Source organism: Salminus brasiliensis, chromosome 4 (assembly GCF_030463535.1).
Source record: "Salminus brasiliensis chromosome 4, fSalBra1.hap2, whole genome shotgun sequence".
Lineage (NCBI taxonomy): Eukaryota > Metazoa > Chordata > Actinopteri > Characiformes > Bryconidae > Salminus > Salminus brasiliensis.
The window spans coordinates 50139509-50154525 of NC_132881.1; the positions used below are offsets into that span (position 1 = coordinate 50139509).

General features: G+C 39.8%; 1 protein-coding gene across 1 annotated transcript; it reads right to left on the minus strand.

Annotated features, from left to right (window-relative positions):
• Window positions 1-2423: 2423 nt before the first annotated feature.
• Window positions 2424-5910, minus strand: LOC140555023 (uncharacterized). The gene is made up of 2 exons (XM_072678627.1): window positions 5833-5910; window positions 2424-4904 (listed from the first exon to the last, which is right to left on the minus strand). The coding sequence occupies exon 2, from the start codon at window positions 4758-4760 to the stop codon at window positions 3657-3659; it is 1104 nt and encodes a 367-aa protein (XP_072534728.1). The 5' UTR covers window positions 4761-4904; window positions 5833-5910; the 3' UTR covers window positions 2424-3656.
• Window positions 5911-15017: the final 9107 nt, after the last annotated feature.

Genomic DNA, 15017 nt, shown 5'->3' on the forward strand with positions numbered 1-15017 from the left:
GGTAAAGGGCCTTGCTCAAGGGCCCAACACGTACACATGTAGTCAACTGATGACTAAAGTCTCTAATTCATATTTTAATATGAATTATACAAGTCAAGCTTTCATTCATTTTTCGTTCATTTTTCAATTATCAGTTTTTGTGGCTAATAACAATTTTAATAAACCTCGTTTTTATCTAGTGCTGCAGAACACTTTTAAAGTATTTACATATTTGGTCCAGCCATGACTGTTTTGAAACTATTTGATTTTCAATGTGTTATGTAGTCCTGTGCAAAACTGCAATGCATTTTTATTATTATTTCCATCATAATATACAAACAAGCTTTGTCTGATAATGCCCATTTTACAGAATATCAGGTGGTGTGTCCATGAAATGAAAACATTTTGGGACTTTTATGTTGAAACTTATTCCAAAAGAGGATGTTGCATCATATGTCGATTTGTGAAGGACCTATGGAAGCAGCCAGCAGGTTTGTAACTTTCTAACAAATTTGGAAAGAAAAAACCTTTTAATGTGGGGTAAAGGTGTAGTTCCCATATTTAGATTTCATGAAAAAATAATCAATAATATGTTATTTCTATAAATGGATATTTTGATTATAATTGTTATAGTTACCTTTGGAAATCTAGCTTATTCTGTTAGGTAGTGAATTTTGTGCAGAATAAACTGAACATTTTTTACCATGACAGATAGATGTCCTAAATTAGATGTTTTTGTGATTTTATATTCAGTTAATCTTTTCTATACATAAAGTACTTTATTTTTGTATTTTCAAAAATAGATTTAAGAACATGAGTGAATTGTTTTCAAACATTTTGGATTTTTGAATTTATGTTTAGTACAATATCATGAGAAAATGCAAAGACATTAGCACGTGTATGTAGCACTTTGGGTATTATGCATTTTTAGTCATTTATTAATTTATATATTTTAATCTAGTTTACCAGATGTCACTGTTAAGCAAGGTAAAAAATAGTGAACCATTTGTGTTCATGACATTTCTGTGAAACTTTAAAAACATTTGTTTAAATATATTTTTTATTTGGAATTTTAACAACAGGTCTTCATGTCATGTGTGGTGACCAATAACAACAGTAACTATTAAGATAAAATAATAATCAGTCATACAGTATGCTTAAGTTTATGGTATTTGTTTAAAACATTCTATCAGATTTATGTGATAAAGAGAAAAATTACGGTGACATTATGGATTAAAAGTATACGATAAATATTTACAAAAAATATTTACAAAAAAAACAACTCTTAAGTAATGCAAAATCTTATATTGCTGAGAATTAAAAACATGCTAAGCATTTTAAGGACATTTATTCATTTTAAGATAAATCAGGCATCATTCTACATGACATTTTGTAAGGCCACAGCCAATTCTTCTGAATAAAAAAATTATTTTAGAATAATTACTTAATCTAAAATGTAATATGAATTCATGTGTACACAGCATTCTTAATATTTGAACAATTGCAACAGATACTCTTTTTTGTACTCTATTAATTTTCTTTATGAAATAAAATAAAATAAAATAAAATAAAAATTATTCAAATTTGCCTGTTGAAAATCATTATAACACTGCCTTTAGCACAACTGGTAACAATGGTATTTTTTCTTTCCTCCAAAGAAGGATCTTCGCTGTACAGAGAACAGTGACAAATATGTGCACCTTTACCTTAATTCACTATTAACATTAACTAGCTAATTTCACTGTCCCTTTTGGGGAAAAACATGCTGGTCTGTACTGGTTAATACTAATTTTATGTTGGATTAGAATAGTTCAGGTACATGTACAGATTGTTTTAGCAATTGTACAAGAACTCCTTTGCATTCAGTGCATTCACAGGTTTGCATAATACATACCAAAATAAACTACAAAGGCATGCACTTTCTCTGTATTTCAGATAGCAGTCTAAGATGACTGTGCTATGTTATTTTCTTTTTTTCTGTCTTTTGACAACAACAGGACTTTGTCCTTTGATCTAAAGAAAGTTTAGTAAGTGTAATTGCCAATATTAATATCAATAGTTTCTCTTCTGAAAAAAGGTGTTTTCTGGTTTAAATAATATTTAAACTTATTCTTTGTTAATCTGGTTGATAATTATTTGTGTCTATATTTTTCCCTATGCATGCCATTGTACTGCCGGTGACCTATTTAAATAGGGCCAACATTTAATGTTTATTTAAATAAATAAATAAAAACTAAATAAAAACAAAAAGGAGGCAAATACATTGCAAACCCTCATTCACACAATCTTCCTTACAAAGTTAAAAAGAATGAATTTAACTTTTGGAGATCATCTTCTACTCACCGAACTATTTGCACTAATATATATCACACCCACACACACACACATACATATATATATATATATATATATATATATATATATATATATATATATATATATATATATATAAAACTCCCAGGTGTACACAGCCAAGTTAATTCGGTTGATATACAGGAGCGACGTTCCATTACATTAACTAAGCATAAATAACTTGCTGTCATTGAAATACAACCAGAAAAGCAACATATATGCATATACAGAGATACAGTCAGGACTTAATTTTCATTTTAATGCTTTCATTAACAGCAATTTATTATTGTGTATGAAAATATAAACAAATTAGGTGAAACTTAACAGGACTAAACCATTAAAGGCAACCCTGACTCAAATAAAAGTCCATAAAAGCCTGTGTTTGGTTTCTATCTAAATTTTACTGGCCACACACCTTACAGTACAATTATACAGAACTTAATAGCAGTGTTTCCTTGTTCAAATTCTGTCAAGTTTTTAAAAGGAGAAGTAGTAAACACATCCTCTGTAACTAATCAAACATAAACACAATAGTAAATATTTATAATAGTGTTGCTTTTTGGGGGTGGGGGGTAGAAAGTCTCAGACCTTGATTAGTCAATCAGGCATGATTAGTCAATCAGGCACACCACAAATCGTATTTTAGAAACTGCCTTGTTATAAATTATAAATATATTATAAATTATGTAGGTGTGTATGCAACCAGCCTACACCAAACAACACAGTTTTATGGATGAGAAGGTTGAGGTCATCTCACACCGTAAACTAAATGAATAGACAAAAAACACAGCACTTATGTTTTTAATGGAGAAGAAAGACACTTGGAGAGTGGAGAGTATGGAGAGTATGGAGATAACATTTCTTCTCAAGATCAGTAAGAAAGTTTCTTAAAAACCACTTTTACAAAAAAGATTCTGACATTCCCCACTCACCAGTGGAATTATTATCATTATAATAAGAGCAGAGCTGTAAACTATTCTGCAGTTTAAACACACACCATATCTGACAGGGTTGTAAGGACTTATGAAGAACAAATTCTTTAAAAGATAGTGGTGCATGTCTAATGACAAGATTTTGGTGATATATTGCATTTATATTGATCTTTTAGATTTTTATCTCCTAGTTCTTGGAAATATAATACTGACTTAAAGAGTTACACATCAAAACAAAACAAAACAAAACACTATTAATAACTTCAGTACAGAGAAAATGACACCGTGATTTTACACATTTTCACTTCTCTGCATTTGTTTCTTTAAAGAATCTGAATGCCTGAAATTCTTCCCACAACTCTTTCTGCAGTCTGAGCATCAATATGTTTTCTCTCATGTGTGACTACGTTGGTGTGCTTGGAGATTACTCAGTTGAGTAAACCTCTTCCCACAGTCTGAGCAGTGATACGGTTTCTCTCCAGTGTGAATGCGCTGATGTGTCTGAAGATTACATTTGTCTCGAAAACTCTTCCCACAGTCTGAGCAGTGATACGGTTTCTCTCCTGTGTGAATGCGCAGGTGAACTTGAAGGGTATAATGTACAGCAAAGCTCTTCCCACACTCTGGGCAGTAATATGGCCTCTCTCCTGTGTGAATACGCTGGTGTTTCTGAAGGCTAGTCTGTACAGTAAAACCCTTCCCGCAGTCTGAGCAGGAATACGGCTTCTCTCCAGTGTGAATGCGCTGGTGTTTTTTGAGACCACTTTGTTGCTGAAAGTTCTTCCCACATTCTGAGCAGTGATATGGCTTTTCTCCCGTGTGGACGCGCTGGTGTATTACAAGATAACGCTGCTCATGAAAACACTTTCCACACTCCGAGCAACGATACGGCTTTTCTCCTGTGTGAATGTGTCGATGTGTTTGGAGACTACTCTGTTTATGAAACCTTTTTCCACACTCCGAGCAGTGATACGGTTTCTCTCCTGTGTGAATACGTTGGTGTGTTTTGAGATTAATCAGCTGATAAAAACTCTTCCCACAGTCTGAGCAGTGATACGGTTTCTCTCCTGTGTGAATGAGCTGGTGTCTTTGAAGACTACTCTTTATATTAAAACTCTTCCCACACTCTGAGCAGTGATATGGTTTCACTCCAGTGTGAATGCGCTGGTGTTCCTGGAGATGATTTGGTCGAGTAAAACTCTTCCCACAGTCTGAGCAGCGATACGGTTTCTCACCTGTGTGAATGCGCTGGTGTTTCCGGAGACTACTCTGTACGCTAAAACTCATCTCACACAGTGAGCAGTGATAAGGTTTCTCTCCTGTGTGAACACGCTGGTGGATCTGGAGATGACTCAGTCGAGTAAAACTCTTCACACAGTCTGAGCAGTGATGAGTTCTCTCCTTGCCGGTATTGTTATGCATTTGGCTGTACTCCGAGTTAGTGCAGTCAGCATGGGAAGATGGTGTCTGAGTGCTGGAGTTTGTAATTGATGCCATATCAGGTTTGATCTCTGCTTAGATATCTTTTTTGCTTGGCACATCTCCGGATGTGGCTATGGTGGTAAATATGAACACGTTGGAAACGTGTCTGAACCATGAACACTTGGAGCTGGATAAAACTTCCAAGAAAATCTGTTCTTCCTGAAAAAAGAGAATATAGGGGAAAAAAAGAAATGGCATTAATGGGTCAGGAAAGAATGTGATCAAGTGTTTAATAAGATTTTACAAACATTAAGAACAGTAAAGGTTTCCTTTAAAGGAATATTTCATAAATAAATGTTTAATCTAATAATATTAAATCTAGAACATATATGAATCCATGAATAACATCTCTGTGGTATACAACCCCTTTCAAAAGGCATGATGGCTGATTCTGATTTATGGCAAACACACACTGATCACATCTTAAACCAAACTCTAAGAATGCAAAAACCCAGAGGAAACAAATATAACGGTTCACAATTTCATTTATTCTGAAAATATATAGAACATTGCATGTCTTTGTGTGTAAAAGGACCCCCCCCCCCCCTAAAATAACTACACTCACGGTTATTAAAGCACAAAATTAGAAATACTAATGAATACTGCACAACTGCACAAACTCAGATGTAAACAGTTCTGTTCTGGCACATTCTGGATCATCCTGTCTTATTAAAGTTATTTCTTCATGCACCGACACAATTAGTCGGAGGTTCAGGACTGGCCTGGGTAATGAATCCCCAGATCTCAACCCAACAGATCAGCATTTCGCTCCAGGGAGGAGACTGAAGGGAAAACCCCTAAATAAATAACCCCCGAAATGCTGGGCTGCCTGAACATCGCGCAACAGCGTCTCCAGGCCTCGGTTACTGTTACTGCAACCGAAGATCATCTGTAGTTATTTTAATCCTTTCAGTTACAAAAGATCTGGTTCAGCTTCAGATCAGACATCATTCTGATCTCAACACAACAGAAGAGCCGGATAGAACTGAAGTCCTGAATGAAGGAACCTGACCCTCTCCGACCACCCTCTCCGACCACCCTCTGCAGAGGTCCGTTAAAGCAGAGTGAAGAGCTCAGGGGTACTCACCGCAGAACAGCGGCTGTTCCTCCCCCGGTAGCTCTGACCGCGCAGAGCCGTGAGCTGCTGATCAGAAGGGGATCTTCTTCTTCTCTTTAAATAAACCCAGTTATAGATGTAGCGCCACCACCTGGGCTGAAGAGGGATTCCCACTGGAACGTCCCGACGCGCCTCCCATCAGATCGCTTCAGAAAGCGGTGAGATTTTAATTGTCTAGGTGTCTGTTTTGTCCAGTCAAACTAAAAGTGACATCATTTAGCAAATGCGTGAAGTATTTTTTGTTTCATAATTGGTGACAAGATATAAAACTGGCATGTGGGTTGTGTGTTTTTATAATAATAATAATAATAATAATAATAATAATAATGTGCTTTTATACATAATACACCCACATTACCCACCTTAGAAAGTCTGGGTCAGAGTCATGCTACAGCTGTTATCAAACCCATAACCCTGTGATCAGGGATCAAACCACTGAGCCAGCATTATCCCCAAAACTTTAATGTATGCCCAGCTTACGAGGATTTCAGAATCCAAGCATTTACTTGTATTTTAATATCTAACATTTGTGTTCTGGTAATCTGTCACAGCATCAAAACCGCAAGACATGTATTTGTTTGTTTATTCTCTCTTTTTCAGTTTCATATTCTTTTGAATATTCATCAACACCGTGTGTTAGTTTCCGGTTTGCTTATTACTTTACAAAAAGGCCATTTCAGATTCAGATTCACATTTCCAGTTTCTCCATGTCTAAACTCTGCTAAAACTGTGGCTTTGAAGTGGGGTACAGAATTTACTTCTATGACCACCTTCAATGATTTAACTACACTGTATGTTAAAATCATTAGGAAGTGAGGGTTGAACACTCAAACTTGCAATCATTCGAATACAATCATAAACACACACATATAGGCATTTAAAGGGAGCAAATATCAGGACCTTGTTGATTAGCTGTAGCAGCAGGTACTAATGAAAACTGAGAAGAAATGGTCTGCTTGTGCTGCAAACAGGTACATGAAGTTAGCTGCCATTTGAACAGTACAATGATACACAACTCTTAGCAATAGAAATTTAAACCTTTACTGCTCTGCATAATGACTTTTTACCTGACTTTGCATTTGTGCATCTTTGAAGAATCGTAATGCCTAAAGCTCCACCCACAGTCCAAACAGTTATGTGGTTTTGCAGCTTTGTGAATACTCTGGTGCATTTTAAAATTCTGTCCATCCCTAAAACTCTTCACACAGTCTGAGCAGTGATGAGTTCTCTCCTTGCCAGTATTGTTCTGCATTCGGCTATACTCTGAGTTAGTGCAGACAGCATGGGAAGATGAAAATGAGTGCTGGAGTCTGTAATGGATGCCATATCCTCACATTTGATCTCTCTCAGTGACTTTTTTGTTAGGATTGAACATGTCTAGGGTTTCTGGAATTAAAAGATTGTAGCCGAAGAAGAAAGAAAAGAAAATGAAAAATATTTGTCCCACAAATTGAATGATTTGATGAATTAAATAAATTAGATGTGATCGCAGTGGGATTAATGAAGATTAAGGCAGAATTTTAATATAATAATAATAATGCTTCATTGTTTCATGTTGGTGCCAGATCAACTAACCTGCTTGTCTATCTTTAAGAACCCTGCTGGGGGTTCCTCACCTGCATGAACAACTAACTCTGTTCTTAAGGAAGTATTTAGTGTTTTTGAGGGTGGGCAAAACTTAGCTTTTTGAAAAAGCTGACATCACACAGTAATGCCATAAATCAACCAGTTTACTTTTCCATCACTGCGACAGAACAAGCTGCTTCACGTCTGGATTAAAAATCTGTCTGACCAGAAGAGAGAGATTTAGAAACAGCAGTAAAGAACACAGGATATTTCATAGATAAATAAAACATGTTGAATGTAAATCACAGGCGTGAGAAAAGGGTCCAAGCAAATAATAAACAACCTCTCAGGCCGGTTAGAAACACTGCAGGCTGTGAACGTCTTCTCCCACGCGCATGGAACCGGGACCTTCTCCTCTTCACAGAAACACAGTTATAGACCGAGCGCCGCCACCACCTAGACCGGGCTTTATTTGGGCTGGGCGCTAGCAGCTCCTGTGCTACAGCTAGGTGGTTGTTCACAAAGCCGGCTAAATGTAATTTACAGTTCTTCAGCATCAGAGACTCTTAAACACTTTATATATGTATATTTGGAGGAAGAAGAATGAAGTGTACTTTGCTTGCGTTGCTTTCTCTGGCAGTGGAAACCTACAGCGTGTGGATGGATTTAATCAAGTTTCAGGAAATCTGAGGAGACAACATCATGCCTTTTGTGAGGAAGCTGAGACTGCTTCCTACATAATAGTGTCGCTTGGGCAAAAGGGTTCGGAAGAGGAGGGTCTTCAGTCTGCGTTTCAAGACAGCGAGCGACTTGGCCGTTCGGACACCCAGGGGAAGCTCGTTCCACCACTTTGGTGCAGGACAGAAAAAAGGCTGGACGCTCGTCTTCCGTGGATTTTGAGGGATGGCGGGTCGAGCCGAGCTCATACTTGAAGCTGGAAGGGCTCTTGGTGCAGATCGGCTTTTGACCATTGCCATCAGATACTGAGGGGCTGGTCCGTTCTTGGCTTTGTAGGCCAGCGTCAGGGTTTTGAATCTGATGCGGGCAGCTACAGGAAGCCAGTGGAGAGAACGCAGCAGTGGAGTGACATGGCTAAATTTTGGGACATTGAAGACGACCCGTGCCGCTGCATTCTGGATGAGTTGCAGGGAGACTGAACGAGCACCTGGGCTCTCTAGAGAGGAAGGGTGGAATTCTCCGGATGTTAGTGGGTAGTGGGTGGTGGGTAGAAGGTGGTGGGTGGTAGGTAGTGGGTAGTGGGTGGTGGGTAGTGGGTAGTGGGTGGTGGGTAGAGGGTGGTGGGTAGAGGATGGTGGGTGGTAAGTAGTGGATAGTGGGTAGTGGGTGGTTAATAATGTTTGGCAAAGAAGGTTTTCCTTGACATCTCTCCCTCTCTCTGCTCCACAGTTTATAATGTCAAACCAAAGTCAAACCAATCAGACCAATCAGTGATAAAAGTAAATGATCCACACTCTGATCATAGCAACCAAAGAGCGCATGAGAACCCCAGCAACATGGAAAGCTTCACAGTGTAATCGTGAGATCTACAAACATTTTCAGTACACCTCCCTGTCTCATCTACAAACATAACTATAGAAATGTCTTGTCCTTAATGGTCTACAAACATTACCCCATCAATTATCCCAGGTAAACACAACAGTCCCAGTAAAAGCAGTTGATGTAATGATTTTATTTGTTTTTTTCCTGAAGAAATTAAGCTTCAGAGAATAATCATTCTACTTCAATTCTTGCAACTCCTTTTATCCAGTGTAGCAAACACGGTTGAATAAAAGGAAGACTACAAATTACAAAGTCAACCCTGCCATTAGTTCTTAACTAAACCATTATTCATATTCCTTTGTTCTGAGGACATTTGAGAGTTTGAAAATAATAAACAGGACATTTTACTGTATCCTAGAAGTATTAGTGCAGGTCTCTCCACAGATGTAAGGTCAAAAACATGACTCGCTCAAAGATTATCAGCTCACTGTTCTTAAAGCCACTTCACCGGAGTTATGTGTGCAGTCTTTTCCCAGTATCATTTCCCAAGTCATTTCGGTGGAATGAGTCTTGCACTGAATGTGATCCTGTGTTGCATTTCAACTTCCAGACTTCCGTCTATGCAGTGCCGGTTTTCAGGTGAGGTTTACATCTAGTCTGTGGTCACAGTCAGCTCATCTCAAAAGGTTTCAACCAGACTCCAACTGTTGTAAAGCATGACAAATAAGCAATAAGCCAAATCTCTGCCAATTATTTTCTTCATACTTGTTTTTATTCTAGTTCTGATTGATCTGACAAGCAGGGTGTGTTTTGTGCTGTTTCCATCATGTACAAACACAACATATCTCATTTATCAGTAAACTCAGTGGTCGATGCAAGACCTGTAATGGCACTTGAATACAGAATTTACAGAGTTGTAAATGTGTCATAGATGGATATGTTAGCACTGAATGTGTTTTACAGTGGCTCCAAACTCAGCTCAGACTCTTAGAACAGGTTCACCATCTGGATTTAACTAAGCAAGTATTTGACTATTGTAACCCTCTCCTGGCAGGTACCATCAGGCTCATAGGGAAGAGTACTGAGCATGTGAAGAAGGGACTGTGAAAAGATGGTCATAGATTTAAACAATGAGGCAGATAAGGAGTGAAATGTAAGGCACATCGCTGTGCAGAAATTGGCTGTTGGGAGGTAGCAGTTTGATGCAAGGAGTGTATTTGAGGTCAGGAGAGAGCAGAAGGAGCCAGGAGAGAGGCTGTGTCTTGCAGAGGAGATATCTGGAAAAAGGTGTCAAAATCTACAGCTGGCACATGGTGGTTTACTGCAGCCACAGTCCTGAAACATGTGGTACAAGGCAAGAGGTTCAGACAATCAGTGACCATAAAAGCATCAAGGCAACACCTTCAAACAGCAGCCTGCCTGTAGTAGGAGTGTGGAGACGAGGAGGAGCTGCATTCTTCCCTTTTCTTCAAACCCGTCTTTGACAGAGCAGCTCCTGCTGTGGAGCTCACCTGAAGTGGAGAGCTGCTGTTCCTCCATGCAGCTGAAGATCACTGCTGAAGGGTTGCCCTGTCTTCTTTCTCTCTGTATCGAGTTTGCAAAATCACAATCACAAAACTAGCGCCACCACCTGGCCTGCAGCCAGAATTACACTGGAACTGGATCTGGGAGTTTGTGTGAGATCTGTTGTTCGGGAAAAATGTCCTATGTGCAAAGTTCTTGTGAACAAATGTTAGAACAACAAATGTTTACAAATGCTAATAGGATTGTTAAAGATCATTTTAAATAATAATAATAACAACAATAATAATAACAATAATAATAATAATAATAATATAACACCACTAAATAAGCATTCTCAATTACATAAACTGTCATTACATCAATTTGCAATTCCTCAAAACCCAAGAATAGTCTAAATTAACAGAAGAAAAAAACAATACTCTTAAATCAAATACAATACAATCCCATTTAACCCAAAAAAACAACAAAAGAAAAAGACTAAGACCATAAGTATTAAATCCTACTGTAAAAACTTTTAACACACCATAACAAACTTCCCAGCTTCAGAATTAAAAACAGTACTAAACCCATTTAAAGTGCAAATGGCAAAGAATGTGCTGTTAAAATTAAGTCAAACATTAACACAGCTAGCTCTTCTATTACCTGCACATTTCATTATGCTCAGGTTAAGTTTATAACCCTAACCCTAACCCAAGTTAGTCTAAATTGTAAATGCAGATGAAATAAGCTAACAACATTCTCACCACTAGCGGCTATTAATAAGACAGTGTGTATCCGACTCTGACTGGATGGGAAAATAAGCCTGGGTCAGTATTACTATGAAAGATAATTATTCTTTTTAAAATGACTTCATTTTGTTCATTGCCAGTGAAATGCCAGTGCAGCTGTGTGTCTATTTCTCAGCGAATCCAATCATTCTGTGCCTGACTGCATCCTTAAAAAACCCAGACCTCACCCACACTGCAACAAACAAATGAACAATTCAACGGCACAGCTAAAACAGTCCAGTCACATTATTATAAGCATTGTTTGTAAATCTGCTCTTTGTGGATAACTTCAGACTGTAGTCTGCCTCTTTCTCGGCAGGCTGTATTAACCCCTTTTTTGCCCACTTACTGTCCACCCTAGTGGACACACCTACATAGTTGATTACACAGTTCTACCATGTCAGGGTCTATGCAGGCTGTGGTGGTCCCATAAGGGTCCTGATCATTGAAGAACATAATAAAGTATACAGTGAAACAGATGTTCTACAGCCTAATATTGTAGAACTGCAAAGTGCTCCTATATGATCTGTGGAACTGGCTATAGATACAAGGTGTAGTCATAATATTCTTCGACTTGACTGTGTACCAAAAGCACATCGTTATAACCTCATTTATAATTATTTAATTTACCTGTGATGTTCATATAGATAATGTACCTAGGAGCAGCGACAAGCCACAAGGCATCCGCTGCCCTGGGATTCTTTCTTCAGTCAGGGGAGAATCATGATGTTCCAAACAGGTTTGTGAAAGGTTTACTGCACATTATGTTTGACCACTTAAAGTGGACCTGAAAAGGGCTACCTCCAAATTGAGGTGCACTTTTCTTTTCGGGAAGCATGTCTTCTCATGGTGCAACTGGCTCTCCTCCCTCTCCAGATGGACTGCAAAGCTCTTACTAACCGTGTAAGAACTCAAGATCCTGCATAAGGGCATGATCCTTGCAGAGGTGAACATCCTCTGCTTCTCCGCCCTCCAGTCCATCATCTCCCAACCTCTCCAGAGCATTCCTTGCCCTGAGAGCCAGTGTAGGTATATTCACGCTCAGCTTAGTCAGGACCTTGTAGAGTTCTCCACCTTCTCCAACAGCGCTGCTGCAATCTTCCACACTCGCTTCATAAGGCTTCTGCAGTGCTTCTCCTCCTGGCCTCTCAGACTGTCGAGGTGCTGCAGCTGCTGCTTCAAGAACCTCACCTTCTCCTCCTGATCAGCACCCCAAACACCCGCATCCTCGAGCTGGCGTGCAGCAGTTATGACTTGGGCTCCAAACTCTGGCTCCATCGTTAAAGCTGTCCTTAAAAGCGCGGCTCTACTGACTGCTAGAGATTTGTGCAAAACTTTTGTAATGATTTCATTTTTCTAAATTTGATTTTTAGTATGTGATTAATATTTTTGATGAATTCAAAACAAAGAATTAAGAAACGAGCATCCTCATGAGCAATGTACCTGCTGAATGAGGAGGACAGCACAGCTGAGAGAGAGACACCTTGGAGACAGCCTGATAATTCTGTAAGTAGTCAGCTAGCAAAAGTTATTACTGTTGTTAAGTTAATATTGACCCTGTCTTCCAGCATACACAACTTTATGGGCAGGGCATGTTTTTAAATACTGTCTCCTGTACCTTAGCTAGCACTAGTTAAAATTTACATTTACATTTACGGCATTTAGCAGACGCTCTTATCCAGAGCGACTTACAAAGTGCTTTGCTATTTACCCAAGAAAACCTCAGCTAGTTAGAATAGACTAATACAAAAGATACCTCTAAGCTTAGACATTGCTAAACACAATACAATAAGGCGACCATAGAACTATTCGTCCAAGTACTCTCTGAAGAGGTGGGTCTTCAGTCTGCGTTTGAAGACAGCGAGCGACTCGGCCATTCGGACATCCAGGGGCAGCTCGTTCCACCACTTTGGTGCCAGGACAGAAAAAAGCCTGGACGCTTGTCTTCCGCGGATTTTGAGGGATGGTGGGTCGAGCCGAGCCGTACTTGAAGCTCGAAGGGCTCTTGGTGCGGATCGGCTTTTGACCATTGCCATTAGATACGGAGGGGCTGGTCCGTTCTTGGCTTTGTAGGCCAGCGTCAGTGTTTTAAATCTGATGCGGGCAGCTACAGGAAGCCAGTGGAGAGAACGCAGCAGTGGAGTGACATGGCTCAATTTTGGGACATTGAAGACGACCCGTGCCGCTGCATTCTGGATGAGTTGCAGGGGCCTGATGGTGCGCAGAGGGAGACCAGCCAGAAGAGAGTTGCAGTAGTCAAGTCTTGAAGTGACGAGAGACTGAACAAGCACCTGGGTGGCCTCTCTAGAGAGGAAGGGTCGAATTCTCCGGATGTTGTACAGAAGAAATCTGCAGGATTTGAAGTGAAATGAAGTGAGTCAGGTTCACCTGCTGTCGTGCAGATGGAACAGACAGGTAGAAATAAGAGGCACTTAGCAACACAACTCTTATAAAGGAGGGTTCTGCAGGTGGTGACCACAGGCCATTTCTCTGTTCTCATCCTGTCTGTCTGATGTTTTGTTACATTTACATTTACATTTACATTTACGGCATTTAGCAGACGCTCTTATCCAGAGCGACTTACAAAGTGCTTTGCCATTTACCCAAGAAAGAAACCTTAGCTAGTTAGAATAGACCAATAATTCAAAGATACCTCTAAGCTTAGACATTACTAAACACAATACAATAAGGCAACCATATTACTCTATTCGTTCAGTTTCAGTAGAGTGTGCAGCTTTGAAGCCAGACTGGTTAGGGTCCTGTAGATTGTTCTGAGTGAGAAAGAGAGACAGTTGGTGTAGACAGAACGTTCGAGAATCTTTGAGAGGAAAGAGAGAAGAGAGATAGGTCTGTAGTTGCCGATGTCCAAGCTGTCCAGAGTTGGTTTCTTTAGGATAGGCACGACTCTGGCAGACTTGAAGGCGGATGGTACCTGACCTGACAACAAAGAGCTGTTCATGATAGAGGAGAGGGAGAGTGAGAAGGAGAGAAAGTGGTGATCAGAGAAGTCCAAAGGAGTCACAGCCACATCCAGAGCAGGGACAGGTCTGCTGAAGATCAGGTCCAGAGTGTTCCCTGCTCTGTGTGCTGGTGCAGACTGGTTGAACGCAAGATCAAAAGAGGATAGGATTGGGAGAAGGCATGAAGACTGGAGTTTCTCTGATGGAAGATTGAAGTCGCCGAGTAGAATAAGTGGGGCGTCAACAGGGAGTCCACTCAAGAGAACATCCAGTTCATCAATGAAACTGCCCAAAGGACCAGGAGGACGATAGAGAACAATGATGAGAAGTCTAGTGGGAGAGGAGACAGTAACAGCATGGTATTCAAAAGAGGAAACGTCAAGATTAGAAAAAGAGAGCGGGGTGAAGCGCCACAGAGGAGAGAGAAGTAAACCGGTGCCGCCGCCCCTGCCAGTCCTTCGTGGAGAGTGGGAAAAGGCAAAGGCAGACGACAAGGCAGCTGGAGTTGCAGAGTTGTCCGGGGTGATCCACGTCTCAGTCAGTGCCAGGAAGTTTAGAGACCGAGCAGAAGCAAAAGCTGAAATGAAATCAGCCTCCTGCACTGCAGACTGGCAATTCCACAGTCCCCCAGTTACCATCACATTGGTATTAGAACAAGGTGGGTAAATGAGGTTAGCGGAATTGCGGCGTCTGCATCGGTATCTGCACCTCCGGCTGCTAACCCAGGAATTGCAAAGCACATCTTCAAGTACAACAGAATAGAGTTAGGTAAAAATGTTTTGCAGCTGAGGCAGATTACAGATTGGAGGCACTTGGCTCCTCCTCTGCAATTCACACT

Coding starts and splice junctions, on each gene's coding strand:
- LOC140555023 (XM_072678627.1), bottom strand. CDS start 4,760: ATGGCATCAATTACAAACTCCAGCACTCAGACACCATCTTCCCATGCT.